This window comes from Aptenodytes patagonicus, chromosome 4 (genome assembly GCF_965638725.1).
Source record: "Aptenodytes patagonicus chromosome 4, bAptPat1.pri.cur, whole genome shotgun sequence".
NCBI lineage: Eukaryota > Metazoa > Chordata > Aves > Sphenisciformes > Spheniscidae > Aptenodytes > Aptenodytes patagonicus.
The window spans coordinates 105,349-122,989 of NC_134952.1; the positions used below are offsets into that span (position 1 = coordinate 105,349).

Sequence of the window (17,641 nt, forward strand, 5' to 3'; positions counted from 1 at the left end):
CATGAGGGATTTGGACCAGCAAATACTTGGCAAGTCAGGGAGCATGATTCAGGGTAAGAATGTGAGTGCACATGTGCGTCCATCTCCCTCCTCTTCTCTCTTCCCTGACTGCTAGGAGGAGCCGTCCCCTGCTCCACAGTAGTGAGCAGTACAGATGAGATTAGTGTGATGTTATTTAACTGCTTAATTACTCTCAGTTATCCAGCTACTCTTGGGTTAGCAGCAGTTCATGTAGAAGAGAATTTTAAAATCCGGTCTGAAATAACGGGGTACAAACTGGAACTTAGCGCCAAGAGCCTGCGGGGAGGCGCAGAAAGCATCTGCAGGGCCCTGCAGCCGAGCTGCCCCGCAGCTGGGAGAGTCGGGAGGCTCCGCGGGGAGCTGCCAGCAGCATCCTCCGCTCCCCGGCAGAGCTCGGGAGCTTCACAGCGCTTTTTCCCGGCCTCGCCAGAGCGTGGGCCGTGGCTTTCTGTCCTCGTTAGTCCCGTCTCCTTTACAATGCAGCTTTATGTGTTGGTGCTTCTGAGTTTTCGGAGTCCCTCTCTGCAGTCAGGAAGGCGATTTCTTGCCCTGGTTTCTCTTTGTTGCTTTATCTGTGCAGAGGACGAGAAGACAATGTCAGTTCTTCATTCCTGCTTCTGCCACGCAAGCTTCAGTCCCGGTTTGCCCTTGCTGAGCGTACGGAGGGCTGAGGAAGAGATGAGCACCCCGCGCCCTGGGGACCGCCGGTCTGTTCGGGTCCTCTGCCTCGCCCTGCCGGTGGGTCGGGCTGCTGCGATGTCCCGGCCGTGCTCCTCTCGCGTGTGTCGCTCCCTGGCAGCTGCTGAGCGGGACCGGACTTGCGGGGTGTCAGGGGTGGTGGGAGCAGCCTAAGCTCACCCTCCTGGTGCTCCTCTCTCTCCCTGCTCTGTTCCCCCCCCCCCCCGAATGCTCTGGGGTGATAACCACCCTTCCTCATCTGCTTGACATGGTTTTACCCGAGTTCTCCTTGCTTTAAAAGAAGCGGCTTTTCCTAGAGAGACGCTGAGAAATCATCCTGAGATGTGAGCAGCTTGGCCGTTTTAAAGGCTGCTCCGCTCCAAGGGTGAGGCAGTGGCCACCGAAGGGAACCGTTTGGCTTTCTAACGGGATTGCTCACGGCCCTGCCCTGAGCGGCCTCCCCAGGTACACCCCATCAGCAGGAGTTCGGGGCGGCTGCGGGCGCCCAAGGTGGGCGAGGACGGCAGCTCGGGGGGCTGCGTCTTGGCTGACGAAGATTTTTTCCCTTTGAGACACCAGAACATCTCGGATAAAAAGCAGGTGAGCGCTGCAGCGGCCCCAGGAGAAGACGCAGGAGCTGTGGGGACCACTTAACGGGGGAATTTTGAGGGGAAAAAAACCCCGTCCTGTCCCCCCAGCGTGGTGTGGGGAAGGAAAAAAAAAATCTAGGAAAAACAAGGTTAAAAAAAAACCAACCCCACCCCAAACACCATTATAGAATGAGCTGTTAGTGGTTTTCTGAACGTTGCTCCCCAAAAACGTACGGTGCTGTGCTTCGGTTCAGCCGCTGACTAACCGTGCTGCAAACTGAGTTTTATTTTAGAGCCGCCGGTAATTAAAATGGCCAGGTGCTGCGTGCCCCGTCCCCTTGGCACACCCACAGGGACGCTGCCGCCCGCTCCTGGCAGCGCCTGGCTGCAGATGCGGTGGTTTAAGTATAAAATCCGCGGAGCTTTTTGCAACGGCTTTTCCTCTGCCCTTGCCAAGGTTTCTCCCTCCCCCTGTGCCTCGCGTGGAGCCCAGCCGGGCGGCCGCCGTGCCCGACCTTATTATTTAAGGGTCTCGCGAAAGAAATGGTCCTCGCAGGGCTGAGGTGGCGGGGTCCCTAGGGCTCTTGGTGCGACGTGACGGGGACGTGGATGCTCCTGGTGAGCTGAGGGATGGATAGACGAGGGACGGATATCCAGAGGATAAATATCCAAAGGACCCACGGGGAGCGAAGGGGACGGAGCCGTGGGAGGGGGGAATAGGGGTGCTGGGGGACCCCGTGGCTGGGCCGTGCTGTCTCCGAGGGCCCCTGGTTTTAATTTTGCCGATAACTGGGTTTCACCCAAATGGGGTTACGCTGCTGCTTCCCGAGAGTTTCTGCTTCGGTGGCCGATCCCTGCGCTGGTCACAGCAGCCATCGGTTTTCACCGCGGTGGGTTAGTGCCCGTTAGTGGGAAATTTGTTTAGATAAAGCCAAAGAGGGTAAAAGGGAGTGATGGGGTGAATGTGGGAGCAGGGCAGCCCCCCAGCAGCTGGGGGGGGGGCCCAGGGAGAGAGGGGTCTTGGCCAGGCTGGGAGGGAGGGGCCTTGCTGAGCTGCTTGCTGGGAAACCCAGGGGTAAAAATAACCTCCCCGAAATAGCCGGGCGCCGTGGATGTCCCCACCTGTCACCGCGCCGTTGGTCACGGCTGTGCCAAAACGAGAGACGGTCTCCCATCCCCCAGCTGGGGAAACTGAGGCAGGGGAAGGAGCATTGGGATGGGCCCCACACACCCACCGGTGCTGCTCAGCACGGGTCCCCGTGGGACCCCCGGGCCGTGGGTTTGCGTGCACCCAGCTCTCACAGGGGGAGCCTGCATTGTGCTGTGCCGAGGGGTGCTGTAGGGTTCACCCTGCATGTTGCCCCCCCCCCTCTCCCCAGGCCTGGCCCTGGCGTCATGGTGAGGGGCTGGGGCTGCACCCAGGGGCTCTCCGGCACATTCCCCGTGCTGCGGTGCTGACCCCTGCATGGGCCAGGCCCCATTTGGAGTTTTGGGGGGGGTTTCTCGCTCCTGCGGCAGCCCCCACCCATGGGAAGCGAGCAAAGGTAAGAGCAATTCATGGTCCGCCCTGCCCCTCCCGCGGGGGAGCAGAGCCCCCTTACCTGTCCCGTTTGGGGGATTCGGACCCTCCCCCCCCCCACCCTGCGGGGTCCCCATGGGGGGGACTCACCTGCCCTTGCTGCAGGGGGGGTGCCAGCCCCGAGTCCCGTGTCCCGTCCCCCCCCCCCCGCTCCATCCTCCTGGGGCTTCGCCAAGGCCGTGGGGTGTGTGTGGGGGTCTCCCACCCCCCGCCCAGCCTGCGGGGCCGCATCCAGCCCCGGGGCCGCATCCAGCGGCGGCCGCAGCCCTTCCCCTTTAAGAGAGGCGGGTACCGGGCGGGGGCGGCCGGTACCGGGGGGGGGGGGGGGGGGGGGGGCGTTGCAGCGGGGCGGCGGGCGGGAGGCGGCCGGGCCGGGGCGATGCTCCGCGTCTTCATCCTCCACGCGGAAAATGTCCGCACGCCGGACGCGGACATCAGCGATGCCTACTGCTCCGCCGGCTTCGGAGGTGCGGGCCGGAGGGGGGGCTCTGCCCGGGAGGGGGGTGTGTGCACCGGGCCGGGGGGGGGGGCTCTGCCGGGGGGGTGTGTGCACCGGGCCGGGGAGGGGGGGGCTCTGCCGGGGGGGGTGTGTGTGTGCACCGGGCCGGGGCGGGGGGGCTCTGCCCGGGAGGGGGGTGTGTGCACCGGGCCGGGGGGGGGGGGGGGGCTCTGCCGGGGGTGTGTGTGTGCACCGGGCCGGGGGGGGGGGTGTGTGTGTGCACCGGGCTCTGTCCCGGCGGCGGGGACGGTGCTGAAAGCGGGGGGGGGGGGGGGTGTGTGTGTGGTGTCCTGCATCTCCAGCCCCCCGCGGGGTCCCACCTCTATCTGATGTGCCCCCGCCCCCCCCCCCCCCCCCCAGACGATGTGCATTGCCCACGCAGGTTCCCCCTCCGCGGGTCCCGGTGCCGCGGCCGCCCACGGCACCCCCCCTTACCCCGCGGGGAGCGGGTGGCTGGGGAGCCCCCTGCCCACCCCCGCGCTCCCTCCTTGCCGGGGGGGGGTGGGGGGCGATGCCGGGGCGGGAGCGAGCCGGGGGGGGCCGGGGGGGACATAGCTGAGCGGTGACAGCACCAGCGGCAGCCCGGGCTATTTCTGGCCTCCCCCGCTCCGCGGTCGCGGGGGGCCCCGGCACCAGGGGACGCGGTGGAGGCCGGGACGCCGCCTCCCTTCCCCGTGACCCCCGTGGGTGAGGGGGGACCGGGGCCGCCCCACGCGACGTCCCACGGGTGCACGGGGCCGGTTGCGTGCTGGGGACCTGCCGGACGCCCGCTTCCCCGGCCCCCTGCCCCGCTGCCTGCACCCTGACAGCCCCGACACCCCCCCCAAAGCCGCGTCCACCGGCCGGGAGGGGTTTCCTTCTGCTGGGGATTTATTTTTGGCCCTCCCGGCATCGCAGCAGGCCCCGTTCAGCTGCACCCCACGGTTGAGCCGTTGCTCTGCCGGGCCCGGGGGGCTGCACCGTGGCTCCCCATGAGAAGATGGTGCCCGGGGCTGGGCAGGGCGCCGGGGGCTGTGCTGGGCCCCTGCAGGTCCCCGGTCCCCTGGGTGGTGACGCGGCCATGGGGGAATCATCCTGCGACCTCCCGGGACCCATCCAGTGCCAGCCTGGGTCCCAAATCCCCCCCGCAAGGGGTGACAAGAGAAATAAGGCAGCACGTGACATGTCGCAGCTTGTTTGCAGCGCTCTGGGCATCCTTGGGATGAAAAAGCATCTTTTTGGGGCTTGCTGAACAGGGTGAGATGAGCAGGAGAAGAGAGACCATGTGTCAGCGCTCACGTGCTTGCGCCCGCGTCTCCGCACGCCGCAGTCGTGCCTGGCTCTGCGGCTGGGGGGGACCCCCCTCGTGGCACGGAGGTCCCTGTGCTACTGTCATGGTGTCCTCGTGCGTGGTCACGATTGTGGGAAGCCCCTCGCTTACTGAGCCTGAGCAGCGGCTTCTTCCTTCCCATACGCCCTTGTCCTCGCCAGCCGGCAGCACGCAGGGGCTGTGACAAGGGGACAGCCCCCGCCTCTGCTCTGGGGGACAGGGAAGGGGGTGGCAGCGGGAACGTGCCCCCCCCCCCCCCCCCCCCAGCCACCGGTGTCAGCTGGGCCCGGGGGTGCGGGGGGCTCGGAGCGGGTGCTGGCTGCGCCTCGCCCTGCAGACGGGTTTGCGGTGAGAGCCCGGACAGGGGGTCCAGTGCTGTGGGGTGCTCGGAGCCCCTGTCCGGCAGCGGGACCCCCCCGTGGCCCCTGTGCTGACGTGTCCCCAGTGGTGTGGCATCCCTGGGTCTGGGAGCTCCCTGGCTTGCACATCCCTGGGGTGCATCACCCCTGGGGGTCGTGGTGGTCCAGTGCCACCACGGTCCTGTGCACGTGACGTCTCCCGTGTCCCGCTGCTCTGGTATCCCCGGGGGTGAAACAGCAGCTCGCAGCACCCCTGGGTCCAGGGGCTCGATCACCTCCAGGTGCTCGGTCACCTCCAGCTCGCAGCATCCCCAGGTCCCCGTGCTTTTGCATCCTTGGGGCTTGCAGCATCCCCGAGTGCCGGTGATTTACCATCCCCAGGGCATCCCCGGGTCCCAGTGATTTAATTTACCATCCCTGGGATCTGGAGCATCCCCAGGTCCCGCTGATTTATTTACCATCCCAGGAGCGTGCAGCATCTCTGGGTCCCAGTGCTCGGGCATCCTCAGGGCTCGCAGCATCCCCGGATCCCGGTGATTTATTTACCATCTCCAGGGCTCGCAACATCCCCGGTGTCCGGTGATTTACCATCCCGGGGCTTAGAGCATCCCCGGATCCCGGCGATTTATTTACCACCCCCGGGGTCTGCAGCATCCCCGGGTCCCGATGATTTAACTTACCATCTCTGGGGCTCCCAGCATCCCTGGATCCCGGCAATTTATTTTCCCATCCCCAGGGCTCGCAGCATCCCCAGATCCTGGTGCTGGGGCATCCTCAGGGCTCGCAGCATCCCCGGATCCCGGTGATTTATTTACCATCTCCAGGGCTCGCAACATCCCCGGTGTCCGGTGATTTACCATCCCGGGGCTTAGAGCATCCCCGGATCCCGGCGATTTATTTACCACCCCTGGGGTTTGCAGCATCCCCGGGTCCCGGCGATTTATTTTCCCATCCCCAGGGCTCGCAGCATCCTTGGATCCCGGTGATTTATTTACCATCCCTGGAGTTCGCAGCAGCCCCGGATCCCGGTGCTGGGGCATCCTCGAGGTTCGCAGCATCCCTGGATCCCGGTGATTTAATTTACCACCTCTGGGGCTTGCAGCATCCCTGGATACCGGTGCTCGGGCATCCCCGGGGCTCGCAGCATTCCCGGATCCCGGTGATTTAATTTACCGTCCCCGGGGCTCGCAGCATCCCCGGTTGCCGGGTCTTTGGTACCCCCGGGGCTCGCAGCATCCCGGGTCTTGCAACCTCCGGAGCGGCCGCGCCGAGGCGCTCCGTGTCGCCGCCCGGGCGCCCTCCCCCACCCTCCGGGGAGGGCCGGGACGGGGGAGGCGGCGATGGGGGGCCGGATCCTGCCCGGGGCCGAGTCCGGCTTGGCCTCACCGTGCCCTGTTCAATCGCCCGGCCATGCTGCGTTGTTTGGTCCAACGAGCCAACCACCTCCCTAACTTGGAGAAGGGGGACAAGCAAAGCGACCCGGTGGCCAGCCTGACTTTCCGAGGTGAGGGGACCCCAAATCTGGGCTGGGGTGGGCAAGGTTATCGCTTTGCCAGAATTCTGTCTGCTTTTGCGGCACCCTCCAGCAAAGCCGGGCTTCTGCGGGGCGCCCGGCCAGGACGTACGTCCTGGCCGGGCGCCCCGCAGAAGCCCGGCTTTGCTAAGCTCCATCCTTGTCCTAAATCCTTGCAAAATCCTCCCCCCCCGCCTCTGCACCCCACTACCGAGTGCACTGTAGCCCCCTCTCTCCCCACCCTCTGACGCGTCCCCGTGCCATGCTCACACGCGTGACACCGGCATCTCCAAGGGTCCCTGGAGGGGGGGGGGAGCTGTGAATTTTATCACTCTTCCTCCATGATTTTGGGGTGCGCAGGGTCGTGGGGGACAGTGAGAAATGCCGTTGCCTCAGCGGTAGCGGGGATTTTTCCCCGGGCGGGGGGGGGGGGTGGTGACGACACTTGGGGACGGTCATTGAGCGCTGCCACCCAGTGTCACGGCAGCTAAAAGTGATGGGGTGACGGGGGCGAGCCTCGGCAAAGAGCAGGACCCGGCTTTGCTGCACCCTTGGGTGCGTTCAATCGCTCTTCTGCTTCGCTCTCATTAAGATCTTTTAATTGCTAATATGAGATTGATAAGAATAACCCCTTATCTGGGGGGTTACCGTATTGCCGTGGGTGCTGGAGGATGGAGGTGCCGGGAAGGGAGCGCTGTGCTTTTTGCACCTCGAAAGTGCTCGCTGGAGGATGTCACTTTTTTTTTTTTTTTTTGGCAGCCGTTTCCTGGCGGTGGAAAATGTCCATTTTTAGAAAAAAAAAAAATAAGGAAAGGGAAGGGATGAGTGGCTTCTGACCCAGCCTTTCCTGTGCTGCGTGGGGCGGGTGGGGGGAATGGCGCTGCTGCCGGCCCCTGCCCAGCTGGCTCCGCTCCCCGCTGGCTCCGGGACCCCTCATGTCTTCATCCCGCGGTGGGTGCCGGGTGTTTGCCCAGGGTGGGCTCCATCCATCCGCTGCCAAGGCGGAAAGCAGCTTTCGTCGGCCAAATCACGATCCCGAGAGCGCGGGGGGGAATTCCAGGGCTCTGCGTCCCGGGAAGACGAGGCGTAAGCAGGAGACGTGCCTTAAATCGAGGGTAGTTGACGTCTCTCGGGCTCGGTGATGCTCTCCAGAGGTGCCGTGTCGGGGCGATGGCAGCTCTGCCTCCCTCCCGGCCCCAGCCTGGCTCCGGCGGCCGCTTCAGTTCGGGGCCGGAAGATTTAACAGAGACTCTTTAAAATCTGAAATAGGAAAAGATTAATTTAGCGATGGTAAAACAAAAAAAACAACAACAAAAAAAAGGAGAATATTCTGAGTGAGCGGCTTGGGCTCCCCGGCAGCCCCGTGTGCCGTATCCGCGGCCTGGGGTACCCACGTATATAGGTACAGGGCCCTGCAGGGCGCTGGGCCGGCGTCCCCCGGGGTTTGAGTCACCGCTATTGTTCGGCTCTTCCTTTTCCTCTTCCCCCCGGTCCCTCTGGTGACACGGCCCCTTGGGGCCCAGCGGGCATCTGGCCTGTTTTCGGTGTGACGTGAGGGTGGTGGTTTCGGGGTGCGGCTGGGGGGGGGTGTGTGTGTGTGTCTGTCTCCTCGGGCAGGGCTGGAGCCCCCCAGCACCGGGGCTCCTCGGGACGTTGGCTTTGGGCTGCTTTTAACTGCTGCCGCCCGACTCTGCTCCCCGGGACGGCTGCGGTCCCGTTCCTGGAGAGCGGGTGACAGCATCCCCACCCGCATCTTTTGGGGGTGTCAGTGGGCCAACCCCCCTCTTCAGTGTGCAAACGTCCGACCGCTCTCACAGGGGCTCTGGGTCCCGTCTGGGACTGTACCGAGGTTTGGGTGGAGGGAGGAGGATGTCTGGGCCCCCCGTGGTACCTTCCAGCCCAAAAACCCACCCAGAAGCCTTTGGGAGCCTCCCCTCTGCCCTGCTCATGGGGAAACTGAGGCACAGCACATCAAGATGACTTGCCCGGGGTTTTCCAGCAAGGCTCGTGGCAGGGCTGGGGCTCGAAGCGGGGCCCCGGAGCTCGTCTGTGCACACCACAGCCCAGCCTGTGTGCGAGGAGCAGGGCCTGACCCTGCTCCTGGGAGCTGCGGGCGTCACTGGAGGCTCTCAACCCCACCTGTGCACCGGAATTTTGGGGTCTTTCCCCGCGGTTTGGCAGTGAAGCCGGTCTGACCCGTGTGCGTTGCTCCCTGCAGGCGTGAAGAAGAGGACTAAAGTCATCAAGAACAACGTGAACCCCGTATGGAACGAGGTGAGCGTGTCCCCGTCCCCGTCCCCGCGGGGGACAGCCTGGGCACAGAGGATGCCGTGGGACCCAGCAAGGTGCCCCAAGTACAAGGGGCTTGCGAGGGCCCGGTGATGCCCTGGGGTTGCCACCCCACGGAGGGTTTGGGGCCGGTCCCCATGACGGGCAGCTTCGTATCCGAAATTCCGGGCAGCGGAGGAGCGGGACTGAGCCAGCTCCGCACGGCCCTTTGCTGCAGCCTTTTCCCCTTTCATCAAGATCTTATCAGGGCTAAGCACGCACATTAAAAGAGGCTGTTTAAAAATATTGCAGCTCGAGGGGAAAACAAGTGTGTTTTACTCATCAGCCTGGCCCAGGGGAGGATATTTTTTCCAGCACCTTCTTCCTTCTAACCCTGACCTGTGCTTTCATGGGTCAAAATAAAAAAAAACCGGGGTTTTGGTGAGCAAAATGACACCGTTTTGGTGCAGAAACGCTGCGTGCCAGCTCCCATCGTTTTCTCCTTCACTTTTAAGCCATGACGAGGCGAAGGCCTTTGCCTGGGGAACGTTTTTTCTGTGGGTCTACTGGGATATTTTGCTGGGGGTGCTGAGGTTTGTGCCAAGGGGCCGGGCCGGGGCCGTCAGTGCCGTGACGGTGAAGTGGGTCTGGCACTTTGGTTCTCCTCTGAGAGCCCCCGGCGGTGCCGGTCGATGCCGGCGTGAGCATCGCGGCCCTGGCCGGGCGTTGATCCTGGCTCCCCTCTCCTCCCCTCCAGGGCTTCGAGTGGGACCTGAAGGGAGCCCCCCTGGACCCCGGCGCCGAGCTCACTGTCGTCGTGAAAGACCATGAGACCGTGGGGAGAAACAGGTAGGAGAAGCGTCGGGTGCCGGGCACGAGCCCCCTGCCTTGCTCCCATCACCGGCACAGCCCGTGCACGCCCGAGGCTTTGCACAGCTGGGCTGGGGTGGGCAGTGAGGGGATTTGGGCTCTCCCCGGGCTCCGGGCGTTGCTCCCCGGCGCCGGCTGCCCTTTGCAGCAGGGACGGCTGGTGGGAGGCAAGAGCCGCATTTCTGGGCTGCTTCGCTCAACGGCCGGGGAGAAAAACCAGCCTTTGAGGGCAGGGAGCACACAGGGACCCTTGTGCCCGCCGCCGCCCCCGGGCTGCCGCACCAGCGCGGCCGCCTGCCCCGGGAACAACGCCGGCGTCGCAAGGCCCTGGTGATGGGCACTTGGCTGGGGAGGTGTGAGAGGGCGGCCAAGCTCCTTTCCCGAACACGCTTTGCCGGCGGAGCTGGGAAGGGCGGCGTTTGCAAAACAAACGAGCCGGGGCGGCTTCCTTTCTCACGGCAGCTCCTGGTGCCCCTCGCTCCGGGGTCAGTGGAGGTTTCCCCATGGGGTCGGGGTCTCCCTCCTCGCAGCGGAGGCATTAGGAAGGAGGGCGAGAGCAGACGACGATGCCACCTCCGGCCCCTGAGCACCCAGCTCGGCCACCCCCTGGCAACCTGCGTCTGCGTTGCGGGGCTCCTTCGGCCAGGATCGCTGCTTGCGCAGGGGAAAAAAAATGTAGGAAGTAATTTATTTTTGCTCCGTCTGGGACGGGGAGGACGGCCCCGTCGTGAAGGATCCCCTTTCCAGGGCTGGAGCCGATGCTGGATTCGCTCTTGGGCCGGAGGCCAAGGGAGGTGGAAATTGGGTCTGGTCCAGCTCGGTGGCGTCGTGCGTCTCTATAAATAGCGAGGGGAGGACAGGAGAAGGGTCCCGGCGCCCGGCGCAGGAAGATTTCGTCTGCCTGCGTGGGGAGCAGCCGCTCCGCCGCGACCCGCAGGGACCACGATGCTCTCACGAGTGGTCCCCTCTCCGCCACGAAGGCGATGGTGGATTTTTTGCTTTTCCTTTCCTCGGGAGAAAATGCCAGCCTGCCCGTCCGCACGGGCGCTGCAACGCCCAAACGGGGCAATTACCGGTGACGGGCAATTAACGCCCTGTCTCAGCTGCTGTTGCTGTCTGAAATCACAGAATCACAGAATCACGGAATGGTTTGGGTTGGAAGGGACCTCTAAAGGCCATCTCGTCCAACCCCCCTGCCCTGGGCAGGGACATCTTCAACTAGATCAGGTTGCTCAGAGCCCCGTCCAACCTGACCTGGAATGTTTCCAGGGATGGGGCATCCACCACCTCTCTGGGCAACCTGGGCCAGTGCTTCACCACCCTCAGCGTAAAACATTTCTTCCTTCTATTTAGTCTAAATCTCCCCCCCCCACACTTTAGTTTAAAGCCATTCCCCCTTGTCCTGTCGCTGCAGGCCCTGGTAAAAAGTCCCTTTCTGTCTTTATTGTAAGCCTCCTTCATATATTGAACGGCCGCAAGAAGGTCTCCCCGGAGCCTTTTCTTCTCCAGGCTGAACAACCCCAACTCTCTCTCTGTAGCAGAGGTGTTCCAGCCCTCTGACTATTTCCGTGGCCTCCTCTGGACCCGCTCCAACAGGTCCATGACTTTCTTGTGCTGGGGACCCCAGAGCTGGACGCAGTGCTGCAGGTGGGGTCTCACCAGAGCGGTGTAGAGGGGCAGAATCCCCTCCCTCGACCTGCTGGCCACGCTGCTTTGGATGCAGCCCAGGATACGATTGGCCTTCTGGGCTGCGGGCGCACATTGCCGGCTCATGTCCAGCTTTTCATCCACCAGTACCCCCAAGTCCTTCTCGGCAGGGCTGCTCTCAATCCATCCATCCCCCAGCCTGTGCTGGTACTGGTGATTGCCCCGACCCAGGTGCAGGACCTTGCACTTGGCCTTGTTGAACCTCGTGAGGTTCACACGGGCCCACTTCAGGAGCTTGTCCAGGTCCCTCTGGATGGCATCCCGTCCCTCTGGCGTGTCGACCGCACCACTCAGCTTGGTGTCATCTGCAAACTTGCTGAGGGTGCACTCGATCCCACTATGTCAATGATGAAGATATTAAATAGTATTGGCCCTGGTATGGACCCTTGAGGAACACCACTCGTTACTGGTTTCCACTTGGACATGGAGCCGTTGAGGGTAACTCTTTGGACGCGGCCATCCAGCCAATTCCTGATCCATCTAACAGTCCATCCATCCAACCCATCCCTCTCCAATTTAGAGGTATGAATGTTGCGGGGGATCTTACCAAAGGCCTTACAGAAGTCCAGGTAGATGACATCCATAGCTCTTCCCTTGTCCACTGATGCGGTCGCTCCATTGCAGAAGGCCACCAGATTAGTCAGGCACGATTTGCCCGTGGTGAAGGGACGTTGACTGTCTCTAATCACCTCCCTGCCTTCCATATGTTTCGACGTGTCTTCCAGGAGGATCTGCTCCATGATCTCATCGCGCTGTTAGGATAGCACGGGGCGGTTTGAGGGCTTTCCTGGCTCTGGGTGGGGAGGAGGTGGGCAGCAGCGCCAGACCCGCTCCCCGGCCAGCCCTGGTCCGTGGGGGAACCAGCACTGCTGGCCGGGGTGGGAGACGGCATGGCGCAGGAAGGGTTAACCAGAAGCCGAGCACCGGGGAGATGCTGAAACTCAGTAGGGGGAAATCACTTTTACGGTGGTTTAAAACCCTCCTGGATGATGGTGGCACACAGACACCAGCCTTGGCTGCCAGCTCTGATCTCATCCACCTCCAGCGAAACCCCCAACCCCTCGTGCCTCTGTTTTCTCCGCTGGCAAATAAAAATCCATCAGCACTTCGGTTTATGGCTTCTGCTTCCTCAGTGTGGACTTTTAGATGCTTTTCCTCGATAAAAAGGGGACAAAGTCCCCAGAGATGCTCGCCCCGGTTGTCTCACGCGGGCTGGGTCCGAGTCACCTGGTGCTCGTTCCCGTCCTCACCGGGCAGCTGCCAGAGGGGGATGCTGGCAGGCGTCCCCCCCCCTGCCCCTGCCCTCCGGCTCGGTCGCTGGTGCCCGGCTTTGCACCAGCCGCAGCTCCTTGGCCCCTTCTCCTGCTGACCCCCCCCTCCCTCCCCCGTTGCTCTTCGCCCCCAGGTTTTTGGGAGAAGCCCGAGTGCCCCTGCGAGATGTCCTCTCCTCCCCCAGCCTGGCGGCCTCCTACAACCTCCCCTTGCTGGACACCAAGAAGCAGAGCACTGGGGTGAGTCCCTGCGCGGGGACCAGTGAGACCAGTTTAAGCAACGTCCCTGCCAGTCGCAGCTCCCAGTTTGAAACCAGTCTAAGCACTCTCCCTACCGGTTGCAGCTCCCAGTTTGAAACCAGTCTAAGCACTCTCCCTACCGGTTGCAGCTCCCAGTTTGAAACCAGTCTAAGCACTCTCCCTACCGGTTGCAGCTCCCAGTTGGAGACCCGTTGTCCCGTCCTGGGCTCTTTGGCTTTGAGATTTACCTTTCAAGGAGCAAAACCAGTGGCTCAGGCGGGGAGCACCGGGATCGCCCCTCGCGGCCCGTTAAATCTTGCATCTCCCTTTCTGCAGCTCCCTTTTCCTTGAGCCTTTCCCTGGCTCTGCCTCGGCATCTCCCTCCCTCCCTCCCGCTCGCTTCCCGGCGGATGCAGCATCCGGCCCCGGCTCAGCCTGGCCTGGGGCTGCCATCTAGCGGGACGGGGACCGGGTGGTCACCCCGCCGGGACCCCGCACGTCCCTGGTGCCCCCGTGGGCCCCGCGACACCTCTCCCCGCTGTCCCCCTGCTCCGTCCCTTTTTCCCGGCATTTGCCGAGTTGCTGCCGCTTTTGCGGCTGCATCCCCCGCGCCTGGGCAGAGCGTCGCGGGTGGCATTGGCACCGAGGCTCAGGCCCCAGGAGAGTGTTTGTGGACACCCGTATAATGATTATTTCCTTTTTTCCAGGCTTTCCTCATCCTGCAAGTGTCCTACATCCCCCCACCGGGAGCTGCCCCCCTGTTTCCCCCTCCGGCCCCCCCTGAGCCAGCACCGGCTGCTGCTGAGCCCGACACGGTCACTGGTAACCAGAAACCTTCACCTGTAGCCCCGGGGGGATGTGTCCCCCCACAGCATCATGTTATGTTCGCAGCTAGACCCCTCACCCTGCGGTCCCACAAGGCCTGGCCTCATGTCGCTCACGTCCTCCATCTCCTTTCTCGCCCCGCGCAGAGACGGCCGGAGAGGAGGAGACGGAGGATCAGGCAGCGACAGGGGACGAGACGGAGCCCTCCTCCTCCTCGGGGCCGCCGGGGTCCGAGCCCCCCTCGCTGCCCCGCAAGCCCCCCGTGCACCACGTCCAGGGGGTGAAGCGGAGGAGGAGCTCGCCCAAAAAGCCTCTATCCAACAAGCCGCAGGACTTCCAAGTGAGATGAGGCTGGTGGGGATGAGCCGCCCTCCTGAACCCACCTCCCCAAGGCCCCCCAGCCTGTCCCTATGGGGGGTTTATCACCTGGGGGGGGGCCTCCTAAGGTGCCCATCCCAGGGTAGGACCAACCCCAGTGACCCACTGCCCTGTCCTCCCTCCCATCCCAGATCAGGGTGAGGGTCATCGAGGGCCGGCAGCTCCCCGGGGTCAACATCAGGCCCGTGGTGAAGGTGACGGCCGCCGGGCAGACCAAGAGGACGAGGATACGCAAAGGCAACAGCCCCTTTTTTGATGAGGTGAGGGGGGGTGTCTCTGCACCGGGTGTGCCTGGGCGCACCAGGAGAGGCTCCGGGAGTGTTACGGTTCGGGGTCCTGAGTGATGGAAATCCCGGTGCAGCCCAGAGGCTGGGATGTGGCAATGGGGACTGCGATGGGAGAGAAGCTCAAACAGCAGCAGGAAGCCGCAGCGAGCCCTTCGGCAGGTCCAGCATCCCCTGCCTTCATGCAGGGCTCATCTTGGTCACCTTCCCGAGGTGACTCACGTGTCCCAGAGCTGCCGGTAGCATCCTGGTGGCATGTCCCGGGCAGAGCTGCACTCGGGCAGGGGTGGGCAATGCAGCCGGGCGTGCAGGATGGGTACGCTCGGGCAGCCGCAGGCGACCTGTCCCCAGCCCTGTCCCCGAAGCGGATGCTTCCAGCCTGCCTTTTGGGATGTCCCCAAAGCCTGCTTCAACCTGCCCCTGGTCCTTTGTTTGGAGACCCCCGGGTGAGCTGGTCTGGATGTGCTTTTGCAAACCAGCCCGGCAAAAGCGAACTGGAGGATGTTGCTCACCAGAGCGCGCCAGCGTCACCCAGCGCAGCCCCTTCGGGAGGCTGTCGCTATCAACGGGGTGAGGTCTCGCCTAACAGGAGGGGAAGAGGCTCCAGCCTGCGGAGTCGGGGGCATGGGAGAGGCTGGGAGGTGCGAACGTGCCCTGGGGGGGAGGCTGGGGCAGACCTCCGCCTTGCACCCTCGGCCCCTCTTTCCTACAGACCTTCTTCTTCAACGTCTTCGAGTCGCCGGCCGAGTTGTTCGACGCGCCCATCTTCATCACGGTGAGCTTCAGCAAATGACACCCCTACTCCTCGGGAGGGCTGGGGCGATGCTCAGGGCCGTCACCCCGTCCCTCTCCCTGTGGGGCCCAGGGAAACGTTCCCCTATTTCCCGGGAGCGCCCTCCACCCTGGTAGGGTTTGGGCTGGATTTACCGTTTTTCCTTATTTTCGTTTGACAGGTTGTGGACTCTCGGTCTTTCCGGACGGACTCGGTGATCGGGGAGTTTCGGGTAAGGCTGCCCTCTCTCCTCTTCCCCCCTGTTTTCCGCCACGCTGACGCAAGGGGTGAATGCTGGCATTTCTTTTTCCTTTTGTTGCACAGATGGACGTCGAGACCGTTTACTCCGAGCCAAGTGAGCCCAGCGGGCGGTCGGGGTCCGGGCCAGGGTCACCTCCCGTAGCTGGGGGGGGGTGTTGCTCTGGGTAACCCTTTTTTTGGGCCAAAAGTAAGGGGAACGCACACACACGTTACAGCTCTCCCATGTATGAACCCAGATGTGTCCCTATATCCGTCATCACCACCCATTTCTCTTCCCTTTCCCAAGACGTACGTCCTTGAAGGCTTTCAAATCATCGTGCCACCGGCTCGCTGGCAGAAAGCCCCACCAGCGCAGCCCAGCTCACTTTTTTTTGTCTTGAGTCTGGCTCATTATTTTATCTTTTATCTTTTGTTTTATCTCGAGGAAGATAAAATAATGCTTATAAAAAATTTCCTACCCTAATCACTGCAGAGAAAAGCTTGCTAATTTTAGCTGTAAAGGGTTAAGACCTACGAGGCAAATCCCTTAATTCCATGCTTTAACTTTTGGTCAGCCCTGAAGTGGTCAGGCAGCTGGATGAGATGGCCGCTGTAGGTCCCTTCCAACTGAAATATTCTATTCTATTCTATTCTATTCTATTCTATTCTATTCTATTCTATTCTATTCTATTCTATTCTATTCTATTTCATTCCTTTCCATTCTGTTCTGTTCTGTTCTGTTCAAAAGGAATGTAATATTTATTATAAAAAAAACACCCAACAGCATCCTTGAACCCATCTCCCTGCGTGTCTGAGGACCAGCACATGGGTCTCGATCTCTTCTCTCCCCTAGAACACGCTTTTCTCAGGAAATGGCTGCTGCTGTCTGACCCGGAGGACTTCTCTGCGGGGGCCAAGGGCTATCTGAAAGTCAGCCTGTTCGTGCTGGGGCCTGGAGATGAAGCTCCTGTGAGTATTGCTCCGGCAATGGGGGGGACCTTCCAACCGTGGTACTCCACCGCCCTGTGCCATCAAACCCCGCGCCTGTTCCCAGGGAAGCTGCAGCTTTGATCTTCCTCCGTTTTGGGGGCAAGGTGCTGGATTTTGGGGTTTTGCTGCTCATTTCAGGGCTTTTGGGAAGCTTGGTCGTGTTTTCCTCTTGTCCTGTTGTCCTGCAGCTGGAGAAGAAGGAGGTCTCTGAAGACAAGGAAGACATCGAGGGCAACCTCCTGCGCCCCACGGGGGTCACCCTGAGAGGGGCTCACTTCTGCCTGAAAATCTTCAAAGCCGAAGACTTACCCCAGAGTAAGTGTTTCCTTTGCCGGATCCGGCCCTCGGCATTGCAGAGGGTTACAACGTGCCGGAGAGGAACAAGGGCACGGATAAGGAAACTTTATCCGTAGCCTTGGTCCAAAGACCTTGCAGATGTCGGTCAGTCGTGATGTACTGGGAGATAAGTCTCTTACTGGTGCAAACTGGTTTTACCCTCCTGCTCCTCCCCACCTGGCTCAGTGGAGATGCGCAGCCCGGCCGGTGGGACAGCCTGCCCGGAAAGCCGGGGCCATCCGGAGGCCGCGCACTTCCATGAGCTTTCAGCATCTCCTTCCCCTCGCAGTGGACGATGCCGTCATGGACAACGTCAGGCAGATCTTTGGCTTCGACAGCAACAAGAAGAACCTGGTCGATCCCTTTGTGGAAGTCAGCTTTGCGGGCAAGACGGTGAGCGGCCGGAGCGGGGCAGCCGCCCCCGGTCCCTGGGTGGGGACGGCAGCCGTGCACAGGGAAAATTTGGTCCCAGCATGGGGAAAATTTGGTCCTTTGCTTTGCTGGAGCATTTGCAAAGGTCCCATCAGTCCTTGTCACACCCCGTCTTCTTTCCCTCCGCGTTGCCATGTCCTGCAGCCCGGCTGATGTCCCCAGCCCTGTCGCTGTGTGCGTGGCAGGCTTGGAGCCGAGCGGTGCCACTGGACACGGCATGCCGGGCTGCACCGGAGTAATTTCTTCATTGGGCTCTTCGTGGTGCTGTTGCATTAAAAATGGGGATGGAGAGGCTGAGCTCCCGGGGGAAGGGGGATAGTGCAGCAGCGGAGGGTTGTGTGCTGCCTGAAGTGAGCGGCTGGCTGTCCCCACGCCACCGACTGTCCCCCTCATGACCAGCCAGGGTGTGGAGGCGGCTCCGGTGGCTTTGCAGAGCCCCATCCCGCTCCCTTTGCTGCTGGGTCCCCTCCAGTGCCTTCG

At 62.4% G+C, this 17,641-nt stretch overlaps 1 protein-coding gene across 7 annotated transcripts in view; it reads left to right on the forward strand.

Moving 5' to 3' along the window:
• The first annotated feature begins 3,238 nt into the window (after nt 1-3,238).
• Nucleotides 3,239-17,641, forward strand: part of DYSF (dysferlin) — a 107,546-nt gene continuing 93,143 nt past the window's right edge. For 4 of the 7 annotated variants that reach the window (XM_076335618.1, XM_076335622.1, XM_076335620.1 and 1 more), the window contains exons 1-13: nt 6,446-6,539; nt 8,767-8,822; nt 9,574-9,665; nt 12,799-12,904; nt 13,612-13,726; nt 13,876-14,069; nt 14,239-14,367; nt 15,104-15,166; nt 15,345-15,395; nt 15,488-15,518; nt 16,257-16,372; nt 16,582-16,708; nt 17,019-17,122. In XM_076335618.1, the coding sequence (XP_076191733.1) occupies nt 6,446-6,539; nt 8,767-8,822; nt 9,574-9,665; nt 12,799-12,904; nt 13,612-13,726; nt 13,876-14,069; nt 14,239-14,367; nt 15,104-15,166; nt 15,345-15,395; nt 15,488-15,518; nt 16,257-16,372; nt 16,582-16,708; nt 17,019-17,122 (1,278 nt within the window). Of the gene's footprint in view, nt 3,336-6,445; nt 6,540-8,766; nt 8,823-9,573; nt 9,666-12,798; nt 12,905-13,611; nt 13,727-13,875; nt 14,070-14,238; nt 14,368-15,103; nt 15,167-15,344; nt 15,396-15,487; nt 15,519-16,256; nt 16,373-16,581; nt 16,709-17,018; nt 17,123-17,641 lie in introns of those variants that run through there. The other 3 variants (XM_076335619.1, XM_076335621.1, XM_076335624.1) reach the window with 1 other exon arrangement.